The sequence below is a fragment of the Danio rerio genome, chromosome 4 (assembly GCF_052040795.2).
Source record: "Danio rerio strain M-AB ecotype USA chromosome 4, GRCz13ab, whole genome shotgun sequence".
Taxonomy (NCBI): Eukaryota; Metazoa; Chordata; class Actinopteri; order Cypriniformes; family Danionidae; genus Danio; species Danio rerio.
Window position 1 is genome coordinate 71,312,684 of NC_141024.2, and position 27,434 is coordinate 71,340,117.

At 41.2% G+C, this 27,434-nt stretch overlaps 2 protein-coding genes and 1 pseudogene across 3 annotated transcripts in view; 1 reads left to right on the forward strand and 2 right to left on the reverse strand.

The window, feature by feature from the left end:
• si:cabz01054394.5 overlaps positions 1-27,434 on the forward strand; it is a 263,846-nt gene that overhangs the window by 136,428 nt on the left and 99,984 nt on the right. The gene's annotated exons all lie outside the window — the stretch shown is intronic.
• LOC100151424 (cytolytic toxin-alpha-like) lies at positions 105-5,452 on the reverse strand (annotated as a pseudogene). Its single transcript, XR_015942124.1, has 2 exons — positions 5,374-5,452; positions 105-1,711 (listed from the first exon to the last, which is right to left on the reverse strand). The product of XR_015942124.1 is annotated as a cytolytic toxin-alpha-like (transcript).
• On the reverse strand, positions 8,909-27,134 carry LOC100004951 (cytolytic toxin-alpha). The gene is made up of 4 exons (XM_087249959.1): positions 27,023-27,134; positions 14,957-16,675; positions 14,481-14,581; positions 8,909-9,791 (listed from the first exon to the last, which is right to left on the reverse strand). The coding sequence occupies exons 1-4, from the start codon at positions 27,111-27,113 to the stop codon at positions 9,477-9,479; spliced, it is 2,226 nt and encodes a 741-aa protein (XP_087106085.1). The 5' UTR covers positions 27,114-27,134; the 3' UTR covers positions 8,909-9,476.

Genomic DNA, 27,434 nt, shown 5'->3' on the forward strand with positions numbered 1-27,434 from the left:
GGGTATTTATAATAGTTTAGGAGTCATCTGATTGGATAGTAGTGAATTGGATAATGCGGGTCAGCTGCTAGCAATCATAAGCACGTGATCCTCTCGAAATTTGTTTATACATAAACTTCACTTATGACAAGCCAATTTTCTTCAGCAGCAGAATCAGCGTTTGACTCCTTGTACTCGACTCTGTACTTCACTGTAACTCCAGTTGGGAACTTCTGCAGTTTCAGAGACACAGTTTGGTTCTGGACATCCTTCACTATTGGTGGAGGTGGTTTGGATGGCAACTGAAACTTTGTGTTTTTCAGTTCTCCTTTTTCATACAGATAGATGGAAGTGACTGGATTGGAGTGATCTGAGATAGCAGAAACAAAGAAGCACATTCTGTTTTAATTTTTATTAGCCTCTGAAAAACTCCTGAATTGAGTTAAGCTCTCTCTCATCTGTCTGATGGCATCAGGATTGTTAAACCACTTTCTGACAGGTTCCACTGCTTTAAGGTAGTTTCCTTCATCTAGTTTGTTAAACCGGTCAGATTTCAGAAACTCCTCCTGTTTGTTGAGATCAGGGTCTTCATAGCTCAAAGATGTGATGGTCAAGCAAACCACAACATCAACATCAGGATTACTAAGGATGGTGCTGAGACCATCTGAATCTTCAAGTTTGATCCCATCAAGCATCTCTATATATGAACTCAGGAGGTGAAGTTCAGAATTTTCATCCTTTAACCACTGGTTTAGCTTCCCTGCATTTAAAGGGGAGTAATGGTGGATCTTCAGGATATCTGCAAGGGATTCCTCCTCCTTTAGCCTCCCTCAAATATCAGGCAAGACCCTGGCCACTGCTTTCTGGAACACCATCTTGTAGATGCCAACTGACTCCTGAAATGAGCTAAGTCTCTCTTGGATGTCACTGAAATCATTTGTGAGTGTATTTTTGGACAGGTCACTGGAAACCCTGTAGAATTCATTCAGATTCTCAATTATTTCTACAGTGTTGGAAATCAGACTTGAGCGGATTTATCTCTCCAGCTTGGCTACATTATTATTTAGTAAGCAAAGGGGATACAGCCAGACTTTAATTGGAACTGCATTCTGAGAATTCTCCTTCAGTAGTGTGGGCAGCTTCTGGTATGTATCCAGGGCCTCCATGTATGAGGTGGGGTTTTGCGCAAGATGGAAGTCCCCATGAAAAGTGCAGGATATCTTCTCGGCTTTGTCCTTGTCACTATCTGTCATCTATACAGATCCTTTTCCCTCAATGGAAAAAAAGGGGATCTTTTTGATCATTACATCTAATTCTCCCTTAATCTCCTGGGTATTCTCATTTGTTGATAATGTCCTGTCGAACACCATGAATGCCTGGGCTCCGTACAGTACAGCCGTGATCACATGAGTTGCAGTTTTCTGCTCAAACACTTGAGGGTAGGTGATATTCTGCAGCTGACTGATGATCAGCTGGTCAAATCTGGTTGTTTCGCTGTAATTCATTGTTACTTTTGACTGTTGGTTTGTGGATTTGGTGTCACGCAGATATCTGGCAGATCCTCCCACCTCAATAAGCCCACCCAAGAAGCTGGCTTTCAGAGAAGCACTTATATCCATTAAATTGCACTTGTCAGAGACAGAATCAGAGCTGCTGAAGTTCAAATCGGTCCTGGGCTGAGGATGGGTGTCCAAATTGTCATTCATTGATTTCCTGTCCCACAGAGTAACACCTGAAATAAGATTCAGCTTTCACAGTTAGTATGGTGGAGATCAAAATTGGAGAACAACAATTTTCTAAATTTCGATGTCAGTGCTCGATCCTATTTTAAGTTATTTCAACGAGAGAAAGAGCAGTTTAAACATGTTTATATGAGATGCCAGCTCCAAGAGCATGTGAGAAGCAAGTTCCACAGTCCTGCAAGTACCTAGCCTGCAAGGGGTAATGTGGAAAAGGTAAAAGAATCCTGTTAAATCATGAATTAAGGTCTGTGCACACTGAGACGTTTTTTGCTTATGTTTTTCGTCAACGTTTAATGCCTCATGACTAAATAAAGGGTGTCAATGTGATCGTGCACAGCAACACGCAAAGCGTCAGGCGCAAAAGCGTCATTTAAAAAAAAATGCCTCATGCTCGTGTTTTTGTTTTGACGCACTGCGCCTAAACCTTCTCTACCCATAAGACTGGCACTTTTGCTCATGTGCACGGAGCTGCTGAAGTTACAGTAAACAGCACTTGGAGGCGCTCAAGCGCAAAACTGTCAATGCGAGCACACATTGAAGAAGATCCCCAGAGGCGTTATGAACGTGGAGCTGCTTATTGCTCTGGTGAACAATAATCATTTCTTCATCGCTAGAGCTGGAGCTGCTGCTTGAACCATCCATGCTTGTTCAAATCGCCAGTAACTTTAACAACAAGCGTGTCAACTTCCTCTCTTCCTCTTCTTCTGTGTTATAAGTGGGTGTTGGATGCTTAAAGTTGTGTAGCGCCATGTAATGTCAAGGAGTGATTTTGCATACTCTTTTGCTTGACGCCAGCGAAAATCACTTGGGTTTGAATACGGAAAACGTCTCATAAAATGCTGACGACAAACGCAAGCAAAAAGCGTCCCGGTGTATACGAGCCTTTAGACCAGGGGTGCCCAATCCTGTTCCTGGTGATCTACCTACCTGCAGAGTTCAGCTGAAACCTTGATCCAACACACCTGTCGGTAATTACCAAGCACTCCTCCACATCCTACTTAGTTGGTTTAGCTGTGTTTGATTAGGGTTGGAGCTGAAATCTGTAGGAAGGTAGATCTCCAGGAGCAGGATTGGGCACCCCTGCTTTAGACTTTTAAACTGGCCAGTGGAGCAGAACTGAGCATGTAAGTTTTTTAGATGTAGCATCAAGGCAAAGATTACTCAGTTGACAATATCACATAGGAAAACTATCAGCGCAATGTCACGGCAATTCGTAGCTTTTTGATTTAGTGGCTAATTCGTATTCGTACAATTTAATTTGTACAATTTAGTACAATTTGCTCATCACCCAATGATGGTTGGGTTTAGGGGCGGGCTTTGGTGCCACGACTCCTTTTTTAAAATCGTACATTTTCATATGACTCAACACATAAAAATTCGTACAAATTAGCCACTAAGTGAAGTTTAGTTTTAAACCAATTTCGAGAGGAGCATGTGCTCATGATTGACCCAGCTGGTCCACATTAGCTAATCATGATCCTCCTATCAGAGGATCCCAAGTCACTATATATATATATATATATATGTGTGTGTGTGTGTGTGTGTATGTATATATATATATATTCTCATTTCCTTTCTACAACTATCTTTGTCTGGAGAAAAAAAACCCTCCTCCCCTTTTTCCAGCTTTCTTCAGAATGGGCGGCACGGTGGCCCAGTGACTAGCACTGTTGCCTCACAGCAAGTATACCAATGGCGTTGGGTCCTCGCTGGGCTATTTGGTATTTCTGTGTGGAGTTTGCATGTTCTCCCCATGTCCGCGTGGGTTTCCCCCGGGTTCCCTGATTTCCTCCCACCATCCAAATGTGCTCTATATTATACATAAATAAGCCTAAATCTTTTTTCTAATGTCTTACTCTCAGGTAGTTCGCCTCGATTCAGCAGCGGAGGAGTTTGAGATTGAGGCTCTCTCCTGGGACAGCATGCCAAACAAGCTGAATATAAATCATGAGCTAAGTGTGATCTCTTGAAACCAACAAAAGGTAAAATACTTAAGAAGTCACTTAATACTAAAAATAAGAATGAATATAAGAAATAATAAATAGTTTTACAGTGTGTAAAAATATATATAACAATTTAATTTAGAGGTTACTCTTCCAGACTTTACAGAAATCCATGTCTTGCCATACATAAGACTTGTCAGACTGTAGGTTTAGGTCAGTGGTCGGCAACCCGCGGCTCTTTAACGCTGCCCTAGTGGCTCCCTGCACCTTTTTCAAAAATGTTTGAAAATGGAAAAAGATGGGGGAGGTAAATATATGTTTTGTTTTAATATGGTTTCTATAGGAGGACAAACATTCGTAACGTTTTCCAATGCTGTAAAAGTGTGTAGAATTAATATTTAATTTCAACATTTCTGTCAACGAGTGTCATAGCCTGCGACACACGTATCTATCAGCACCGCGGGATGCCAGGCAGGTGGCTGTTGTAAACAAACCGTGTGATGGGGCATGGAGCGCAAGCTGACTGTCTTTGCCAAAGATGTACAGAGAGGCACGCTTTCTGGCTTTCCCTCCCTGAGAGAATTCAAAGAAGCCTATCATGATCTCACACACTCAATGGTGATTATTTACAAGGTGCAGTCGTTGATATGCAAACTGCATTTGGGAGCAGATTTTACGAGTTCCGAAGGGAAAAAACGACACAGTCTTTCCCTGCCACACCCCTGGAGATTGACCCTTCCTTGTTGAGCACATTCCCAGGAATGAATCAAGCTGACCTTGAAATGGAAATGGTAGGCTGCGTTTTATTGCACTAGTTTGTTGCCCAGATAAGGGGCACGTTATGCACAGTCCATTTTGATGTTGTTTTTTGTAATCCTCAAAATAAAAATGACATTAAAAGTCTGATTTCTTTATTGCATTTCTTTAATTTCATCAAAGCAATGAAACAATTGATTAATATTGTATTGAAGTTAAACGGCATCGTACAGCAGAGTAGTCACGTGGTGCGTCATTCATTAAAATAAACATTTAATCATGAAGGCTCATATGTATTTGTAGCCAACTTAGTCATTTTTATAGTAGGTTAATATAGCTAATATAGAGACATACAGCATGTGTTGCCTTTCTTATAAGGCTTTATATTTTTTGCGGCTCCAGCCATATTTGTTTTTTATTTTTTTTGGTCCAGAAATAGCTCTTTCAACAGTTTGGGTTGCCGACCCCTGGTTTAAGTGTATTGTTTTACTGTATTACAGTTTGAGGCAACTAAAGTATTCTGTGTCATTGACTACATTTATACATGTATGAATAATGTTAGGGCAATATAATGTTTACATGTCAGGAGCAAAGCTCTTAATTCACATGCAATTTCCATTATTCATATTATTCCATAAGATTTTCCGTAAGATTGCCATTACTCACCGAATGAGTCCACAAGATTCTGTTAGTCCACCTGATTACTGGAGCAGGCAACCGCTTTAAAAGTTCAAAATTCAGAGACGGCACACTTGTACTTCAACCCTTACGTGTGCATGCAGACTTTGGCTAGACGGCAATCATTTTATATGCCTGTTTTATCTGATTAAAGTGGAAGTGGGGTGTTGTCAAGTGTTTACAATTTTTAACAAGAATTAGATTTGAATAAATTACATCTATATCACAAATGCATGCGACAAACTAAATGAACTAAACAAACCAATTCAACTCACCATAACACTGAATGAGCGCTGAGCTGGTTTCCCTGAAACAGTGCAAGAAACTTTCAAGAGATGTTTGTTTCTTGCTCATGCTGTACTAGCTGAATCTTATATAGTCACACAGTGGACCAGTAGCAACGCTTTCACGGCCCTGTACTGGGCTATGACCTGGTTGTTGGTCCTCTTTGCAGGATTGTTGTATTTCAGCCATATTGCAGGGTTTTTGAGCATGAACCATCTTTTTAAGGTCATGTCACAGCATCTCGTTTATATTCAGGTCAGGACTTTGACTAGGCCACTCCAAAGTCTTCATTTAGTTTTTCTTCAGCCATTCAGAAGTGGCCTTGCTGATGTGCTTTATAGCAGCAAAATAGCCCCAGACCATCATATTATCGTGATGGCGCGGATTCTCTGATGGATGTCCACTCCAGGATGGAGTAACACGTTATGTCTTATGTCTTTATGAATGTAATTAAACTTGAATGTTTAAGAGCCCAGATTATATGATGGACTTAGTGTCATCCCACTTCAGACGAAAACTAGATTAATATATGTGTGATTGCCTTTCTGTAGGCCAATTGATTTGTCTCCACAGGATCCACCCAGCTAGGTCAGAGGTCATGGAGACCACTTGAGTGGACCTGGACTTAAAGAATTAGAAACAACTGTTCATATTGTTATTTGCCATGTTACCCTGCTGAACAATCCAGCCTAAACCAGCCTAGGATGGTTCGCTGGTTGACCAGCCTGGTATTAGAGGGGATTTGGCCATTTCCAGACTGGTATCCAACCATTTCCAGCCTGGTTTTAGCTGGTCAGGCTGGAAAATGACATTTTCCAGCTGGACATAGCTGGTTTTAGCTGGGCTCCCAGCCTGACTAGGCTGGTTTTAGCTGGTCATCTCCCAGCCTGACCAGCTAAGACCAGGCTGGAAATGGCTGGAAACCAGCCTGGAAATGGCCAAAACCCCTCTAAAACCAGCCTGGTCGACCAGCTAAAACCAGCTAGCCATCCAAGGCTGGTTTAAGCTGGATTTTTCAGCAGGGTAATTATGTCTAAAGTGATATTTGCCATTTTAAGAGTTAAATCTTTTAAAGTTTATTCCTTTGTATGTAAGCTGCCCGTTTGGAAGCAGATTATACCGGTTTTTAACCAGCTCTGGTAAAGACAGATGATAGTACACTCAGCCTTGGGTAAGAAACAGATTGTACTTTGAGTGTGTGTTCTATTTGAATGTGGATCCTTTTACAGGTCTAGGGTCAGCTCTAAACAGCATAGTGGCTGTCTGACATTTGTATGCTTGAGATATTTAGATATCATTTATAATTATACGCACGCACCCTCGTGGAAATTTTCTTAAGTCTATCTGTGTTTCAACCAATCAGGATAAAACACCTATATGTATGACACAGTTAATGACGTTATGTGAGAGTATAATTGATGATGTTTTGAAATTGTAAGCAGAGCGGCCTACGAACTTGAGTGTTGAGGCTGGCTTCTGCTGACTGAAAACTTTCTTCAGTAAATGGTCTTTTTAGATGAATCTCTGACTCCGGATCTTCTTGATCTGACAGACTGGTCATTTTTCGGTTAAAACTGTAGGTATCCCTACATTGCTATCACCTTTTATTATTATTTTTTTTTACCTTTTACACACACCTTCCAGAAAGTTCAAAAGTATATTTTTATAAGTCTTGGGGACCATCAAGATGTCTTCTGGCAAAACCTAGACAAGCCTTTCTGTTCATTTTGCTCAGCAGTGGTTTAGTCTGGGAACTATTTTTGCCCAGTCTCTTTCTTATGGTGGAGTCATGAACACTCACCGTAACTGAGGCCTGCAGTTCTGATGTTGTTGTGAAGTCTTTTTTGGGACTCTTGGATGAGTTGCCGCTGTGCTCTTTGGATAATTGTGGTTGGCCAGCCATTCCTGGGAAGGTTCTCCACTGTTTTTAACCATTTGTAGATAATGGCTCTCACTGTATTTCACTGCAGTCCCAAAGCTTTAGAAATGGCTTTTCCAGAAAGATAGAATTACAGTCAGTTATTTTATCAGTCTCATTTGTTATTGAATTTCTTTGGATCTCGACATGATGTCTAGCTTTAAGAATCTTTTGGTCTACTTGATTTTGTCAGGCAGTGATATATAAGCCTGATTGCAAACAGGTGTGGCAGTAATTAGACCAGGGACAATGTCAGGCTCAGCAGTTTGGAAATAATTAAAAATTTCAAGTTCACACTCAGCTGATGATTGATTATTAAGCTTGTTTGGCATGCTGTACCAAGAGAGAGCCCTGAGCTCATAAGATCCTTGAGCCCGGGGCTCCCTCCCGTTTGCAAAGCGAGAGGGGAGTTTGAGCACAGGTAGATCTCGAGAACTCCCCTGCTTGTAGTAATAATATTACTGTCGGGTATTCAACGAAACAGAGGAGATGCATTTTTGTATGAACTCAGCTGCTCAATCTTTAATATTCTGTTACTTTTACACATTCTTCTTTGCTTTGACCAACATCACACAATTCAGGGGAAGATGAGAGGTAGCTTTTAGAAAACTAAATAAGATAAGGGACGTGAAAAAAGCCCCTCTCAGTCTGTCCTTAAAGTAGGGCAGTGTGAGATCAGGGGTAAAAAAAAAAACAGCAACAAGCACATAAAAACATAGACATAATATCGCAAAACAGGGGATGTGGAGATAGTTCGATGTAGGCAACTAGCAGAAGTGTCACAGGGAAGCCGAAAGAGAAATAAAAAAGGTTTCCATATTTCCAGGGAATGTTTGCTCATGATTTCTCCACCAAATTATTGTGTCTTGGTTTCGGGAAAACTACTTTCTCCTCAATGTGGTGTCTGTACAACTGTGCCGTGAGCTAACGCTGACCTATTAGCGGAGATACAGTGGAAGAATAGAATAGTTCCCATTCGTGTTCCTATTTAAGTAAATATTTATATAATATGCTGCGCTATAATAATTTAGATATCCTAAAATCTCTGAACACTCAGTAAGAAAAAAACCCCAGAAAAGATACTTCTACATACTCAATACATTCCCTGTATTGAAAATATCGATACTTCAGGATAGATCCACCCAAGCTCTGCACAGTTTTACTCCAACCCTAATCAAACCCAGCTAATGCAACTAATTACGATGTTCAAGATTACTAGAGACTATTAAGCAGGTGTGAGTTGGAGCTAAACTATGCAGAGCTGCGGCCCTTTGGGAATTGACTTTGAGACCATTGGAATAAACTAAATTGGACTGTAGTGTATGAGTGGAAAAGAGTGTGTATGGATGTTTCCCAGTACTGGGTTGCAGCTGGAAGGGCATCCGCTGTGTAAAACATATGCTGGATATGTTGGTGGTTCATTCTGCTGTGGCAACCTCTGATGAATAAAGGGACTAAGCCGAAGGAAAATGAATGAATATAGAAAAAATTACATATTTTTGTTTCTTTGTTTAAAAGCAGAGGTTATTTACGTTGCTATATAATATGAGGCAACTTAAAAAATGCTGCCAGTGAAAGAGTTAAAGCATGTAAGAGAGAGACCATCGTGCTTTTTAAAATCAATTCTTTATTATCAAGTTCAGAATTTTTTTCATCCTTCCCCAATGTGCAAAGGACAGATTAAAGAAAAAATACAGACCCTGTATATCCCAAAATACAACCACCAATTTACTGATCGACTCACACACTTGATTATATGTTTAATTTGACATTTGTTATTTTTATTGTGAACCTACTCCGGTTCCGTTACGATTATCATATCATTGATTTGGTTCAGTGAGATATCACGTTAAATCACAATGCAGTAATGCTTTCCATACACATATTTAAATTTTACTTCACAACACAAGACAAGCTGGATTGTACCTTTGATTTGACCCACTTAAATAAAACACTTCTCTAATGTATCAAACAACTTCAAGTACAAGCACAGAGGACAACAGGAGCGTTTAGAGCAAATAACCCACAGTAAATAATAATCCCGCATCCGTTTCTGCATCCTGGTGCTTCTAAGAAACATTTTGACAGCCCTAATGATTACATGCGGATTAATATTTCAAAACTAAATCTAATGATTGATTAATGTAGATGTGTGTAGTAGATTTATAACTGGGTCTAAATGAAGTAGAGACCCAGTGCAATAATTTTACTGCCGTCACTTCGGCCTGTAATACCATAACAGGTTCCTGACTTCACATCCACACTCACCTCATCACCCAGTTGGTCGCATTTACAAGAAATCGTATTCTCTTTATCAAACTCAAATTCCAAACCCCCAAGTTTGCTTTGATCTTTATTCGGCCACAATGTTGCAGCGACAATTTTTTTACTGTCGTCAAATGCATAGTGTATTTTATTTGGTCCCTCTTCGTTTCCGATATTCATCTTGTTGCCACAGCTGAAAGTCACTTGGATGGAGTTCACAGACGTCTAAAACACACAAATGCATGACATGTGAAATACTTCAAATACAAGAGAAAGACAACAACAAAACAATGAATGTGAGCTGAAAATGACCTTCCATGCAGTAACACAGCTTAATTCTGAAAGTGTGCCATGTGTAAAATTATTGATTCATCTATAAAAGAGCTGACTCATAGTGGTTCGTAACGAGTCTTTAGCTGTGCCAGCGTGACGTCGATACAGAACTCAAGCCCCGCCCAGCACAAATTGAAACCCCTGGCTCCGCCCACAAACACTGTAGCAACAAAAAGAAGACAGACACTGTAGCAGATCCCAGTTGAATCATGTCGCAAAGATGCTGTGCTCTGACGTGTGAGGGAAAGTGTTATTTTTCCGACCCAAAGATAAAACTGTAAAGAGTCAGTGGTTGAGGTTTATTTTTACAAAAACACCTCAGCATTATAGCCCAGCCTTGTGCTGTTCCTGTCATTTTTCTGATGGGTGCTTTAGCAACCTACACGCTTACAACGGGGAATTCGTCGGCCGTTTGTTAAGGAAGGATCAGAAAAGACTGGGACTTTGTCAGAGCTTGACAGAAACTTCAGTTCATGGATCAGTTTCTTCCTCCATTTCACAAGAGTAAGTAAGTGCGATTAAAATGGCTGCCTCCTTGTTTTCTCTAGATTGCAAATGATGAGCTTAATTGTGTTTTGTTACTTGTAACGGCTTGTACTGTATCTGGTTAACTCTTTATATTCTCAAATCGCGTCTAATGCCATGTTGAAAACGCGTCGCGAGTCGATTTTTTTACGGATATAAATGTGTTTGTAAGCTCGCGATCTACTGCCGTTCGTCTTTGCTATGGCCACCATCAGCTGTTCCTACACAAGTGCTGTGGACAAGATTTGAAAGAGTTCAGCTTTTGCCACTATGTGGATTAATACTGAATGTGTGTCATGGTTACGATAGAGTAATATGCTAGTGTTAAACTATGTTGTTTTAATGCACCCCTGCAATGGGCTCACACATACACTCTGCACTCTGAATACTTGTTGATAAGCTCACGCTGAACGCAGATGAGCATCCTGCTAAGAAGGGGTTTGGGAATAAATGAAACGCTGGACAAATTATAAGGGAGTCGTTGGGATATTTAATTGGTATCAAACCGGCAACCTTCCGCAGGGGAGTCGGCTGCCCTAACAAGGAGGCTAAAGACCAAAGCCTCTAGCGTTACTAGCTGGCCTCCGTTACACTCACCGCCCTAAACCTCACTCCCATCTGGGTCACGCCACCAAAATAACCCCACCAGTCCTACGCCACCCAATCCGCTTCGAGCTGGTATCGATCCGGCAACCTTACACATGGGAGTCGGTTGCTCTAACAAGGGGGCTAAAGATGTCAGAGGAGTGAGGTTTACCTGCACAACACTTACTAGCTGGCCTCCATTAAACATATCAGCCTGTTGTTGGAGACCCCCAAAACCAAATTATGACCTTTTAATAATGCATAATAGGGGCTCTCTAACTAAGAAACAGCAGCAATTATTCAATTGCAACAAAGGCATCTTTTTATTGCAAAACTTTTCTCATTGTGCCTTTAGAAAATCCTGTTTTAATTAGGGTTGGGTACCGAAACCCTTGGTAACCGGTATTAAATCAGCGTATGAATTTCGGTGCCTAATTTCGGTGCTGCAGCAAAAACGTAAGCAGCATCAAAGGGGTGCATGAGAAAAGGCACACGCGTTGTGTCACAGCGTCACTAAACATTTAATACTAAACAACTTTAAGGAATACGGACAGGCATTATCAGGCGTTTGTTATTGTCGCTAGGGAACAGACGCACGCAACGCACGCAGTACATCGCATTCAGCCTGGTTTTCGGTAAGCGAAAGCAAAGCGACGCTCTTCAGATCACGGCGCGTGATCACTTTCATACAATTTGCTTAAACTAAGCATTCTAAAGCGTATTTTACAAGCAAGGATTCTGACACAGCAACTGTCTTTACAAAAGTTGCCTGTGAGGGGGAAACATTAAACTTAATGACACATTTGAGGGCTCAAAGGCAGAGCCTCTCTCGCGTGCTTTAGGTGTCGCTCCCACTGTTTTGGCTCTCTCTGTGATGGTGCTGCGCGCATCAGTTCCCCGCATTTGTCAGAAGTTGACGCCCAAATTGACTCAGGTAATAAAAAGATTCAACTTCAGTCATGATTATGTTGTGAAACACTATCAAAATGTCCACTGTTGATGATATTAGACTTCGGTTTTCAGTAGCGATTTTAACACTGTTAATATAGGAAGTCCTCGGCTATGCAGAGACCATTATTAATCAGAAATCTAGTGTACATAGTTTCACGTTAGGAAATGCAGTCTTGAATTAACAAAGTACCACAGAACAGATGTAAGACATTGATCAAATGTAGTCTTCAGTCACGCTCATGTAAATCGTATTCAACTCGTTTTAGTTTTGCCCTTATTCATTTTTGATTTCCGTCTTCAACACAGGATTTATGTACAACACATTTTTAAACACAATACTTTAACTGACTCATTTCTAATATCTACTTTTTTATCTTCCCCATGCTGACAGTCAGTGCAGAACATTTCACTAGTTATTTTGCAAGACAGCTGTATTCAGACAAAGTCCCTTTAAGTATTTTATAGTTTTTTATTCAGATTAAAGTGTAATTTAGACTTAATCAGTTAATTACGAAAGTTAAAATAATTAGTCAAATGATTTTGCAACTGATTTGTTGTGTAAATCAAAAATATATAGTAAATATTTCTTAAGGAGGCTAATAATCCTGACCTTATTTTAATTTAAATTAAAAACGGCTTTTATTCACGAAATAAACAATTAGAAATACGACTTATTATGACTCCAAAATAATATATTTTTTAGGAAACACTAAAAATGTTAAACATTTTAAAAAACACTAAAAATGGGAGGGCAAAATACATTGACTTCAACTGTAGGCCTGTTAAAGTTTACAGGTGCAGCAATGTGCCCTGATGTACTTGAATGTTAGAGATGTGTTCTCCTACACCAGTATAACGTTACTTGTCAAATAAATGAACAAGGAAGATTATTTTGAGTTTAAGTTATTTAATTATCTTGTTTATGAAGACTGCAAAGTGATGCATGAAAACAAATGGCTTTGAATAATGTTTTAAGTATTTTATGATATTTATGTTAAAATGTGCTTCTAAACTAAAATGTGCTCTCTCTCTCTTTTCATCCTGATGATCCCTCGGTTCCAGCTCGCATCTCAGCCTGCCTGTCGGACATTTCACACTGGATGAAAGATCATCATCTTCAGCTGAACCTCGCAAAAACTGAAATGCTTGAAGTTTCTGCCAACCCGACTCTACACCCTAACTTTTCAATCCAGATGGATGGGGCAACCATTACTGCATCCAAAATGGTGAAAAGCCTTGGAGTAACGATTGATGACCAACTAAACTTCTCTGACCAGATCTCTAGAACTGCTCGATCCTGCAGATTCGCACTCTATAACATCAGAAAAGTCCGACCCTTCCTATCTGAACATGCAGCTCAACTCCTTGTTCAAGCTCTTGTTCTCTCTAAACTGGATTACTGCAACTCTCTACTAGCGGGGCTGCCAGCTGACTCTATCAAGCCTCTTCAGCTGCTCCAGAACGCAGCAGCACCAGTGGTCTTTAATGAACCTAAAAGAGCACATGTCACTCCGCTGCTCATCCGTTTGCACTGGCTGCCAGTTGCTGCTCGCATCAAATTCAAAGCTCTGATGTTTGCCTACAAAGCGACTTCTGGCTTTGCTCCTTCTTATCAGCTCTCACTTCTGCAGATGTATGTGCCCTCCAGAAACTTGCATTCAGTGAATGAACGTCGCCTCGTGGTTCCATCCCAAAGAGGGAAGAAATCACTTTCCCGAACTCTCGCATTCAATCTGCCCAGTTGGTGGAATGAACTCCCTAACTGCATCAGAACGACAGAGTCACTCGCTGTCTTCAAGAAACGACTAAAAACTCAACTATTTAGTCTCCACTTCCCTTCCTAATCTGCAATTGCCTCTCTGGCTATACCACTAACTGTACTCCCAAATTTTTTTATAAATAAATAAAAATACTAATGCTTTCCTTCTTAGACTTTACAGACCTGAAACTTGCCTATAGCACTTATTCATTGTTGCTCTTATAGTTGTGTAAATTGCTTCCTTGTCCTCATTTGTAAGTCGCTTTGGATAAAAGCGTCTGCTAAATGGATAAATGTAAATGTAAACGTACGTGGCCCCTGCCCGCCCCCCACAGGTTAATAGTAAGCTAATGTAATTTCATAATGCAAGTCTTAAATTCATGCTAACCAACAAATGATCAAAGGAAATGTATTAATGTAATACAATATGAACTGATGTTTACATTAAACTGTAATTATATTGTTCTATTAAAATGATTTTTTAAAAATATTTTATCAAATAAAATATTTTTGTAGAGGTATCCACCATCATTTTGTGGCTAAAAAGTATCGACTGAGGCACCGTTTTGGCACCGGTATCGTTTTAAAAGTATCGATTTGGCACCGGTATCGTAAAAAAATAAATAAATACCCAACCCTAATAATAATAAAGTCTTTTTTTCTCCTAAGCGGAGTTTGCTCTGGCAAATGCTGTTAGTAAATCTCCCCACAAATAATTAGAATCAAAAATAATTAGTTTGAACGAAACAATCTTTACACACCTCAGAGAAAGTGATGCTGATTTCCTTCAAGAAAATGCTGCCAGAAGATGCTATAAAGTCGAACTCTGCTCCGCTGTTCCCACCAACAGGCCTAAATTTAGCTTTAAAAAAAATGAAATGATCAAGCTCACACAGCAGCAGAATATAGTGGCCATTGACACTTTAGAGTTTTTATTATGGTTAAAAGAAAGTGCTGTTAACTTACGAACACGCTAACAGTGATGAAACATTCCAGTGTTAGGAAATCATCATTTATTACACTTACGAAAGTCACTGTGACTAGTTAGTGGTGACATTTGCGCTAGAACAGAATATTGTTTGGACTGTTTTCAGATATTAGAAGCCTGAATACTGTATGCTGTGGACAGTCAGCTTTAAATCTGATATTTACAACCACCGTCAATCTCAATGACCAACTGTGTGAACAAAGCAAATGAAAAGAAAAGGACTATGTATAAAAAAAGATGGACACTTACCTGAAGATTTGTCTGTGCTGACAGTGTCACTGGCTTCACTCACTCCCACTTTACTCACTGTCCTGTAGCGGATCAAGTAGGACTTTTCAGGCTCCAATTCATTCAGAGTAAAGTCTTTATCACGTGTGTCTATGACAAGCCAATTCTCTTCAGCAGCAGAATCAGCGTTTGACTCCTTGTACTCGACTCTGTACTTCACTGTTTCTCCAGTCCAAGGGTTCTGCAGTTTCAGGGACACAGTTTTGTCCTGGACATCCTTCACTATTGGTGGAGGCGGTTTGGATGGCAACTGGAACTTTGTGTCTTTCAGTTCTCCTTTTTCATACAGATAGATGGAAGAGACTGGATTGGAGCTGTCTGAGATGGCAGAAACAATGAAGCGCATTCTCTTATCATCTTTATTAGCCTCTGAAAACCCCTTAAATTGAGTTAAGCTCTGTCTCATCTGTCTGATGGCATCAGGATTGTTAAACCACTTTCTGACAGGTTCCACTGCTTTAAGGTAGTTTACTTTATCTAACTGTTTAAACTGGTCAGATTTCAGAAACTCCTGCTGTTTTTCGAGATCAGGGTCTTCATAGCTCAAAGATGTGATGGTCAAGCAAACCACAACATCGATATCAGGATCAAGAAGGATAGTGTTGAGACCATCTGAATCTTCAAGTTTGATCTTATCAAGCGTCTTGAGATATGAGCTCAGGAGGTTAAGTTCAGAATTTGCATCCTTTAACCACTGGTTAAGCTTCTCTGCATTAAAAGGGGAGTCATGGTGGATCTTCAGGATATCTGCAAGGGATTCCTCCTCCTTTACCCCCCCTCGAATATCAGGCAAGACCCTGGCCACTGCTTTCTGGAACACCGTCTTGTAGATGCCAACTGACTCCTTAAATGAGCAAAGCCTCTCTTGGATGTCACTGAAATCATTTGTGAGGGTATTTTTGGACAGGTCACAGGAAACCCTGTTGACTTCATTCAGTTTCTCAATTATTTCTACAGTGTTGGAAACTAGACTTGAGCGGATTTCTCTCTCCAGCTTGGCTACGTTATCATTTAGTAGATGAAGGGGATATAGCCAGACTTTAATTGGAACTGCATTCTGGGGATTCTCCTTCAGCAGTGTGGGCAGCTTCTGGTATGTATCCAGCGCCTCCATGTATGAGGTGGGGTTTTGCTCAAGATGGAAGTCCCCATGAAAAGTGCAGGATATCTTCTCGGCTTTGTTCTTGTCACTGTCTGTCATCTCTACAGATCCTTTTCCCTCAATGGAAAATGAGGGGAACTTTTTGATCATTACATCTAATTCTCCATTAATCTCCTGGGTATTCTCATTTGTTGATAATGTCCTGTCGAACACCATGAATGCCTGGGCTCCGTACAGTACAGCCGTGATCACATGAGTTGCAGTTTTCTGCTTAAACACTTGCTGGTAGGTGAAATCCTGCAGCTGACTGATGATGAGCTGGTCAAATCTGGTTGTTTCACTGTAATACATTGTTACTCTTGACTGTTGGTTTGAGGTTTTGGTGTCATGCAGGTATTTGGCAGATCCTCCCACTTCCACCAGCCCGCCAAAGAAGCTGGCTTTCAGGGAAGCACTTATATCCATTAAATTACACTTATCAGATAAGGAATCAGAGCCGCAGACCTTCAAATCGGTCCTGGGCTGAGGATGGGAGTCCAAATTGTCATTTATGGATTTCTTGTTCCACAGAGTAACACCTGAAATAAGATGCAAATTTCACAGTTAGTATGAAAGAGTTCGAAATTAAAGACCACCCTAAAATCTCAATTTGGAGGTCACTGCTCGGTCCTGTTTAAAGGTAACTTAAGGGCTCATGAGACCTCCCCGGTCTCAGCGGGAAGTTTTCACACCTCTGATTAAAAAAAAAAATAGCTTGGAGCTGTTTCCAGCTGTGTTAATGTGAGAGTGACAAATGTGGAAATTGGGAAATGTGAAAATGGGAGATTAATTAAATGCATAAAAACAGATATTTTGCTCACCAGCAATGCAAATCCACACACACTGAGGAGATGGAGAGTGATTCTGAGAGCAGCGTTTACTTCTCCACACCAGAATTCCCTGAATCACACCATTTTATAGATTATGGTCCAGGTACAACACCTTATTTAAACCTTTGTACACAAACATGACGCTCATGACGAAGTGCATATTCAAGTCTCGCAATAGTCACAAGCATCTCTAGAGTTTACAGAGAATGGTCTGAAAAAGAGAAAATATCCAGGGAGCGGCAGTTCTGTGGGTGCTAATACCTTGTTGATGCCAGAGGTCAGACCAGAATGACCAGACTGGTTTCAGCTTATAGAGATGCAACAGTAACTCAAATAAGCACTCGTTACAACCGAGGTCTGCAGAAGAGCATCTCTGAACGCACAACACGTCCAACCTTGAGGCGAAGATTGGAGAAACGTTGCCTGGTCTGATGAGTCTCACGACGTTCGGATGGTAGGGTCGGAATTTGGTGTCAACATAAAAGCATGAATCCATCTTGCCTTGTATCAGCAATTCAGGCTGCTGCTGGTGGTGTAATGGTGTGGGGGATATTTTCTTGGCACATTTTGGGCCCATTACAACCAATTAAGCGTTGTGTCAACACCTCAGCCTACCTGAGTATTGTTGCTGACCATGTCCATCCCTTTATGACCACAGTGTGCCCATCTTCTGATGGCTACTTCCAGCAGGATAACGTGCCATGTAAAAAATGTAAATCATCTCCGGATGGTTTCTTGAACATGACAATGAGTTCACTGTACTCAAATGGCCTTCAAAGTCACCGGACTTCAATCCAATAGAGCACCTTTGAGATGTGGTGGAATGGGAGATTCGCATCATGGATGTGCAGTCGACAAGTCTGCAGTAACTGCGTGATGCTATCATGTCAATTTGGAGCAAAATCTCTGAGGAATATTTCCAGTACCTTGTTGAATCTGTGATAATTATGCCTCTGAAAATGCTCAGAAGATGGTTTCAAGGTTTTGGAAGTTTCTGATTGGCTAATTGACAACATTTGAATTAATTGAAGGCACAACTGTGGAAAAGTATTTAAGGAAAACCTAAAACACAATGCGTCCTTGTCTGACAACATGGGAAAATCAACAAGCCAGAATCAACAAAAAAGCCAGATTACAATTTGCTAAGTTACACTGGGATAAAATAATAATTTTTGGAGACATGTCCTGTGGTCTGATGGACCTAAGATTGAACTGTTTGGCCATAATGACCAGTGTTAAATTTGGAGAACAAAGGGGAAAGCTTACAAGCCTAGGAACACCATCCAAACTGTGAAGTATGGGGATGGGGGGTTGGGGGGGCATCATGTTGTGGGGCTGTTTTGCTGCAGGAGGGACTGGTCCACTTCACAGCATAGATGGCATCATGAAGAAAGAACATTGTGTAGAAATACTGAAGCAACATCTCAAGACATCAGCCAGGAAATTAAAACTTGGCCACAAATGGGTCTTCCAAACAGACCATGAGCCTAAGCATATTGCCAAATTAGTTCAAATGTGCCTTAAGGACGACAGAGTTAATGTTTTAAAGTGGCCATCACAAAGCCCTGATCTCAATACTATAGAAAATGTGTGGGCAGAGTTGAAAAAGCTTGTGCGAGCAAGACAGCCAACAAATCTGACAGAGTTAAACGAATTCTGTCAGGAGGAATGGGCCAAAATTCCTTCAAACTATTGTGAGAAGCTTGTGGAAGGAGACCCAAAAAGAAATTTATATAAAAAAAAAAATAGAAATGATCTAATTATTCTTGTATTTAGCAAATGTAAATCATTTAGGTAATCCTAACGGACCTAAAATAGTAAACGTTTAGTACCCTATCATCACAGTGAAGTACATTTATCCTTTGCCACAGATGTATTCCCGCTTTGAGTATCTGCAGGGGGTGCCCTTTTTCACAAATTGGATATCTGCGATTCTTATCATTTGTTTCAGATAAGAGAGGGTGATAAATAGAACAATACTTTTTTTTTACTTTTAATACCTCCAGAGGAAACTTTGAATATTGTGTCTTTATGTCAAACTGTGGAAATGTGTTTTCCAGGCAGTCAGTTCCCTTTCTGTGTCTAATTGTGTCAGTTGAGGGTATGCTCATTCAGGCAGTGGTAGATGGGCCAACTCCAGATTACTGCAGAGGTTTCTGGGCTTTGCCAATTTTTGCCAGAATTTTATTCACAATTTTAGCTAGCCAGCCATGTGTTTGACTGCCTTAAGCTCCACCAAGGCACCATTCAGGCGGTCAAGTGCAGCACAAGCTCCATTTTCTAAATCTAAAAGCTGCTTTGTTTGAGCTGTTTCATCTCCATTGCCCCTGAGCCTTCCTGGCAGTTTGTGGTGGAGGTTGATGCATCAGAGGTGAGGGGTTGGTGCCATCCTAACCCAACGCTCTTATCATAACTACCACAACTACCACATTCACAAAAGAGAGCTGGTCATTTCTCCAGGGTGGCTTGTCATCCAGGGTTGAGTTGTACTTTGTTTATTAAACAATTGTGGTGGCTAAATATGGGTCTTGACATATGGGTTTGTTTTTGGCTTGCTTTATTTGCGTCATTTCAGAAACTTCCATTCACCTGTATCAGGACTTCTTTCAGATGCTGTCAGTGTCTTCAAGACCCTGGTTCTATATTGCACTTTGTCACAGGTTTCCCACTCTCTAATGGAAAATGGTCATTTCGACCAGTTTTCGAAAGCAACTTAATTTATCACTTTGCCGAAATTACTCTTTGCCAGAGAGACTGCAGGTGCTGTCTTTGATCACTTCTTTGGGATTCATGGTCTCGAGATATACGTAGTCTTTGACGGGGGCCTCAATTCATCTTTAAATTTTGGAGAGTTTTGTCATTTTTTGGGGGCCACTCTTAGACCGTACTCACACTAGGTACAGTTGCCTCGAACCGGGCCAAAGCACGCTTGTCCCCCCTCCCGTCTCCCCCAACGGCCCGCGCTCACACCACAAACGGGCCTCGGCACGCTTACGTCATTGCTGCTGTGCTGTTCAGTGGGAAGCGCTCTCTCACTCAGCAGCACAGTGGAGATTTCTCTAGTTGTATTGTTTAAGTCGTTTGTTATGCAGTGACATGCAGTCAAATATTTCGCCAAACAGTCCTTAGGGATGTGGGGACTTGCAGTCAGATATTTCGTCGAACAGATCCGACACTTTTGGCGCTCATAAACAATCATAAAGCCCTCGTGCTGCAGGAATGAGGAGGTCTGCTGAAGGCGCACAGCTGTCGTGCAGTGAGGGGTTTGCGTCCTTAATAAATTAAGGCAGTTTGCGTTCACTGAACAGTAAGAATTATTAATAAATCCATATGAAACAGTGCCTTAAAAGTCACGTCTCGCTTTCAGTTTCGGGTTTTGGTGCATTTTGCACTCACACACAAGCGTACCGTGCCAAAGCCCAAGTGAACCGCGCTCAGACACACCTCTTCCAACCGGGCCAGGGCTGGCCAGGTGAACCGTGCTTGAGTCCGATTCAGCGCACTCACACTTCTCAAACGATCCTGGAAACGGGCCTGGGCACGGTACGGATGGCATAGTGTGAATAGGCCCTTAGTCTATCATATTGTTTCCAGCCTCAGAGTAACGGTCAAACTGAGAGAGCTAACCAAGATCTCAAATGTATGTTGTGATGTTTGATTTTTCAGAATTTGACCTCCTGGAGCCAGCAACCCTCATGGGTTGAGTAGGCACATAACCCATTTCCAGTGTCTGTTCTCTATTTCAGTGTAGCTTAGGGTACCAGCTACCCATTTTTTCCCAGTCTGGATACTAAAGTCACGGTTCCCTCTGATATAGTCTTTGTCCAGAAGTGCTAATGCACATGGAGCAAGTCCAGAAAAACTTCTCAAGATTGGTGCATGCAACAAGGGTAAATCCGATCACCATCAATCTAAGCCTTCGGTTTGTTTCATTCAAGAACATTTCACTTCATACTGTTTGTAATAAACTTGCTCCTAAATTTATCAACCCATTTTCTGTCACCAAGATCATTAGTCTGGTGGCAGTCCGCCTCAGATTTCCTTCAGTGTACAAGAGAATGCATTATGTATTTCATGTTTTTAAATTAAAGCCTGTTTTTCATACGTCCATTAATCCCGACCCCGGTTCCTTCCTGCCGTGTCTCAGATGGGGACGAGAGAGGAGATGAGAATTCCCATACTTGGTGGACTGGGAAGATTATGGTTCGGAGGACAAGAGTTGGGTGTCTGCAAGAGATATATTGGACCACTCAATTATTGCTAATTAAAATTGCCAGGTAAGCAGATAAGGAGGTTTCTAGGAGAAGGGGTATCATTTATGTCAATGTTTGTCTCTCATCAGAATTGCCCTTTGTGCTGGACAGGTTATGGTCTCTGGAGCACGTTTTCTGCTTCTCTGGGAAAGATTTGGTTGCACCTTTAGCTATGACATATTGCCACAGCTAGAGACTGTGTTTTCGCTTTTACATTAATTAACTGCTACTGTTGTCGATAAACTTTTTTTCACTTACACTTGGATCCAGTTCCTTATTTTTGTACTCGTTACACCAAAATCATGATTCTACTTACACCGGGAGCCACGTCTTCTCCTCCAATGTTCTCAGCACCTGAAGTGGTAAATCACTCGTCTGAACCATGTCTTCCTCCACCAGCCTTCTACTCAGGGGAATCCCAGTTGTGTAACTCTTTTCTCTCAAAATGTTCCCTTTACATGGCATTACAACTATCATCATTTCCCACAAAGCAACCCAAGGTAGCGTTCATCATCACGCTCCTTTTCGGCAAAGCTGCTCTGTGGGAAACCACTGTGTCAGAACAGAAACTTCCTTGCTTCACATCTTTTAAGGCTTTTTCGGAGAAGCTTAAAAAAAGTTTTCGACCATGCAGCTTCTGGAAGAGAGCACGGTTCTGGCACGGGTCCTTGCTGAGCTTCGACAGCTGAGATTGCTGAGCTGGAGTGTGGTGAACTACGTCAAGTTTTGCATATTAGCCGCGGAATGCGGAAGGAACATGGAAGCTTAATGGGACATGTTCCTACACTGCTTTTCTGATCAGATCCACAACAAGATATACGCCTTAGATCTTCCTAAGACTTTGGATGGTCTCATCAATCTGTCAAATTGGGTGATCGCCCGATAAATTCGGTCACGATTGGGGACTCAATCACTCTGAACTTATCTCTTTTTATTTAACTGACACCCCCAACACACCAGTGGTCCTTGGGCATCCGTAGCTGGTCCTTCACAAGCCTCATATCAGCTGGGGCCAAAACTGTAAGCTGTGTTTTCGCAGAGTGAGTACTGTCGTGAGTCTTGTCTTTCGTTTGCTCATTCTCCATTGTCTTGTTCTATGTTTCAGAAGGAGCGCACGGACCTGTTATGTGCCCAGTAAGTACCTCGACCTGAAGAGATTGTTCAGTAAGTCTCAAGATGCTTCTCTGCCTTCTTATTGTCCCTATGACTGTGCTAAAGACTTTTTGACAGGTACGTCTCTGCCTAAAGACAAATTATACTCGCTGTCTGTTCCAGAAAAAGAGGCCATAGAGAAATATATTTCTTATTCTCAAGCAGCCAAAGATCATCCGCCCTTTTTCTTCACCTGCGAGGACGGGTTCTTTTTTTGTGAAGAGGAAGAATGGTTCACTTCGCCCATGTATTGATTGTCGGGTACTGAATAACATTACGGTAAAGAATACTTATCCTTTCCAGTTAATGTCTTCAGCTTTTGAAGGTCTGCAGGGGAATCCTTCTTCAGAAAATTAGATCTCCGCACCACCTACCATTTGTTCCATATAAGAGAGGGTGATGGAAGACAGCTTTTAAACCCCCAGGGGGCTTTTTGAATATTGTGCTCTTCCCTTCGGGCTTTCCAATGCTCCCGCGGTCATCCAATCACTCGTCAATGATGTGTTAAAAGGTATGATAGATCAGTTAATTTATGTCTACCTGGTTGACATTCTGATATTTTCCCATTCTCTTCAGAAACATGTGTAACATGTCAGACGAGTGCTTCAGAGGCTGTTAGTGAATGGGCTTTATGTCAAGGCTGAGAAATTTTATGCATAGTCTGTTCCCATTTCTGGGGCACATTGTGTCAGTCGAGGGGGTGCACATGGATCCAGAGAAGATTCAGGCTGTGGTGAATTGGCCAACCCCAGACTCCTGCAGGTTTCTGGGCTTTGCCAATTTTCACAGCATTTTTTTAACAACTTCAGCCAGCTCGGTGCATCTCTGACTGCTTTAACCTCCCCCAAAACACTGTTCAGGTAGTCAAGCACAGCTCAAGTTCACTAAATTGAAGGCTCGTTTTGTTACCGCGCCTTATCCATAGCTTCTGATACTTCTATTTATTTTGTGGGGAAGGTTGATGCATCAGTGGTGAGGGTGGGAGCCATCCTGTCCCAGTGTTCTTCCTCGGATGGCAAGATGTTCCCTGTGCATTTTTTTCTGGCTGTTTATCTGCCGTCTAACGTAATTACAACATTGGTAATAGGAAGTTGCTGGCTATTAAGCGCTGGAAAAGTGACATCATTGGCTAGAAGGTTCGGGGGTTCCTTTTATCGTTTTGACTGATCACAAGAATCTTAAATACATCAAATCGGCCAAAAGATTAAGCTCTAGGCAGGCTCGGTGGCCGTTATTTTTTGGATGGTTCAGTTCCATGAAAAGCAAACCGATGCGTTTTCCGTAGCGTTAGCTCGTCCTGTGATGTTTTATGTTGTTGTCACATGGTTATGCTTAGCTTTACTCCTCATGGTGTGGCGTGTCTGTGTTGTTACCTGCGTGTCACATGGGTTGGTTACCTAACGCTGATCAGCTGTTCCGATCAGCAGCTTCAGCTGTGCTTAATTGAGCTGTGCCTGTATCTAAGCGACAATCCTTTGCTTTGTTTTCAGTTCGTTATTGTTTGTTCATGGTGTCTCTTGTGTTTTGTCAGGACTCTTGTTGGACATTCCTGTGCCATTCATCTGGAACTTTATTCCCACACTCTGCTTTGGCACGGATTGTTTGTTTTGGACTATTTTTGCACCCTTTTGATTTATGACCTTTGGTCAATAAAACCAATTGCAATTGGATTCCCCATTGTGGGTTTTTGATTAGCATGACAAATATTTCATTGATCACACATTAGTCAATTTAAAAACATTTAAATTCTGATTTCATTGGTGCCATATGACCTTAGCATTCATGCTAGCAAGTAGACTTTGTGACTAAAAGTTGTAAATTCTGTTACTGTTAATTATCTTACTGTTTCCAATTTAGGGTAACAGAAGTTATGGTCATGTATGTAGGAGATTAAGAGAGCTTGTGTTTCTCTCCTGTTGTGTTTGTGCATCTACAGCTGAAATATCATCTTGGCTTCATATGTCGAAATGTAATGACTGTTTATCTAAAAGAATGCTTTAGTTTATTGTTATTTCTACACATTACCCTGCTGAAAAAAAACAGATAAAACCAGTCTAAGCTGGTTGGCTGGTCTTAGCTGGAAGTAGCTGGTTTTGGCTGGTCTCCCACCCTGGCCAGGCTGGTTTTAGCGGGTCTCTCAGCTTGACCAGGCTGGTCTTAGCTGGTCTCCCAGCCTGGTCAAGCTGGTTTCAGCTGGTCTCCCATCCTGGCCATGCTGGTTTTAGCTGGTCTCTCAGCCTGACCAGGCTGGTCTTTAGCTGGTCTCCCAGCCTGGTCAAGCTGGTTTCAGCTGGTCTCCCATCCTGGCCATGCTGGTTTTAGCTGGTCTCCCAGCCTGGTCAAGCTGGTTTTAGCTGGTCTCCCAGCCTGGTCAAGCTGGTTTTCGCTGGTCTCCCAGCCTGGCCAGGCTGGTCAAGCTGGTTTTAGCTGGTCTCCCATCCTGGCCCGGCTGGTTTTAGCTGGTCTCTCAGCCTGGCCAGGCTGGTCTCTTAGCTAAGACCAGCTAAGACCAAACTGACCAACTAAGACTAGCTAAAAAGTGGACAAAACTCCTCTTAAATCAGCCTGACCAGCTAAGACCAGCTGAGACCAACCTGACCAATTAAGACCAGCTAAAAAGTGGTCAAAACCCCTCTAAAACCAGCCTCACAAACCAGCCATGACCAGCCTGGGAAACCAGCTAAAACCAGCTAGGATGACCAGCTAAAACCAGCCTGGTTATTAGCAGTTTTTTTCAGTAGGGTAACAAATTTGTCTATAACATAGTTGGAGAAACAGTGATATATATATATATATATCTTTCCTCCTAGAAGCTAGAAGTAAAAAAAAAAAAAAAAAAAATATATATATATATATATATATATATATATATATATATATATATATATATATATATATTAAATATAAATATAAAATATTATCTATTAATATAATTATATATATTATAATAATAAATAAATAAATAAATAATACATATATAATTTTTTTTATTTATATTATATATATTATATATTATTTATTATATATAAAATATTTTGTGTTTGCCAAGCACTGGATCAAATAAAAATCGAGCATGCTTTCAATAAGATACTGGAAAGAATCGATGTTTATAAAGAGATTTTCTCTAACCTGCCGAAATGCCAAATATAGTTTTAGGGCAGTGTTTGACCTCACGTTTTTGTAATTGAAAGCTTGTTTACCATCCAACATCAAAACCTTCATTACCATTAAAGTCCTCTTTCTTTGAAGCCATGATTGTCTCTTCCTAATTCTTAATTTGTCGTCTTATAATTTTCTCTGGACAAATTACTAACCTTGTGCACTCAGATGCTTATTTAGAAGACTCCTAACTCACTAACAGAAGATTGAGTTTAAGAACAAGCTCATGTGTGCACGCACCAATGACTGTAAAAAATATGGACGACGCGACAGCCCCTTTTCCCATTGAACGCCTTAAAGGCAAAACGCCTGCTTGACGGGCACAAACTGTCGCAAAAGACTGCTGAAATTGGAGCCTTGACATGCGCAGAAGGACTGTCTGATGGAGCCAGAGGAGCTTCCAACCAAACGCTTTATGTAAAATCAACCACGCCCCCCGAACTTCTCAGCATGCGTTTGCTGTCATATCAACACAAATGGATGTAATAACGTTAACAAATATGAGGGTTTTATATATTCAATCGCGCCAGCTCCGGGCCGCAGCGCATAACCTACTCGCGGCGTCGCGGGCTGATTCCGTCTCGCTCGGCCGCCGCATGTGGCTCGATTGACTCGGGCTGGAATCGGGCAGTGAGTCCAGGCATCCGGAGTAGGTCGAGCAGATCAGTCAGTCTGAGCTCTGAGGGGTAAGTCTCCGGCAGGCGAGAATCTAGCCGGAACTGGCCCGAGTGTGTTTTGCTATCTGGGTGGTTAGGCGTGTATCAGCAAACTAATAAAGCCCGGAAAAAGCCCTGAACTTAGCGAATAAACAGTGTTCCACCAGATCCTGTATGTCAGATACTGTAGTTTACTGCTGAACTCATTTTGTCATGGTAAAATAACACCGAAATCGAGTAATAACACTTCAGTCTCCTGCCGAAGCTCAGACGCGCTGCTTTGAGAATCTGTCAATCACAGCTGTCAATCACGATGACACGCCCAGCATTAAATTACTGCTAAAAACAAACTGTTTACAAAAATGAAGATCTGCACCTATTTCCGCACAATAACCAGTGCCTTAATCGACCAGAACCATCTTTCGGGACATTTTATTGCAAGTGTAATTAATTTTTTAATTTGGGCTCAAGTCTCATTCATTAACACGGAGGAGGCGGGCTTTATGACTTGTACTGCACCCAGCCCCCAGGGGGCGATCTAACGGCCGAGACCTTCACTCAAACACAGGCTTGCGGCACACTTGGCACGCACACGTTGGGATTTAGGCAGGAAGCGTTTGTGAGAAGTTCAAATGCTTTTATAATACAAAAAAAAAGGTATTAGTGAATGAGATGAAATGACTGACATTTAAAGTGCTCTATTATGGTTTATAAAAGGTTTATATTTTGGTTTGGGAGTCCTTCATGTTATTGTGCATCCTGTTGGTTACACATTTGGACGCAAAATTGAACAAGAAGCATCATTAAATAGATAAATAAAATAAAAGGTACTCCACCTGGAATGAAGGAATCCTTTCGGCAGTCATAAAGCATACCAGGAAACAAAGATCTTCCTAGAGCTGCCAATTCAATGGGTCCTGCTGCCATAGCTGTAATAAATAACAGTGAATAAAGAGAATATTATTCAATCATACGTATACGTTCAACCAAATAACTCAGAATAATTGATGAAAACAATTAAATGTTCATGCGAACACCTAATTTAATTTAGTTGAGCTGGATCCAAAAGTGGGCAATAGGGAAAAAACAGAATGAAGAATCATATTAAAAACGAGATCACATTGAAAATATGGTTCAAGTGAACAAAACCTTCTTAATAATAAACAAAATGGAAAGTAATAACTTGTGACAAAAATTTGGATTTGTTTGAACTGACTAGAATTTGCGTAAAAAACCTTTACATTTTAG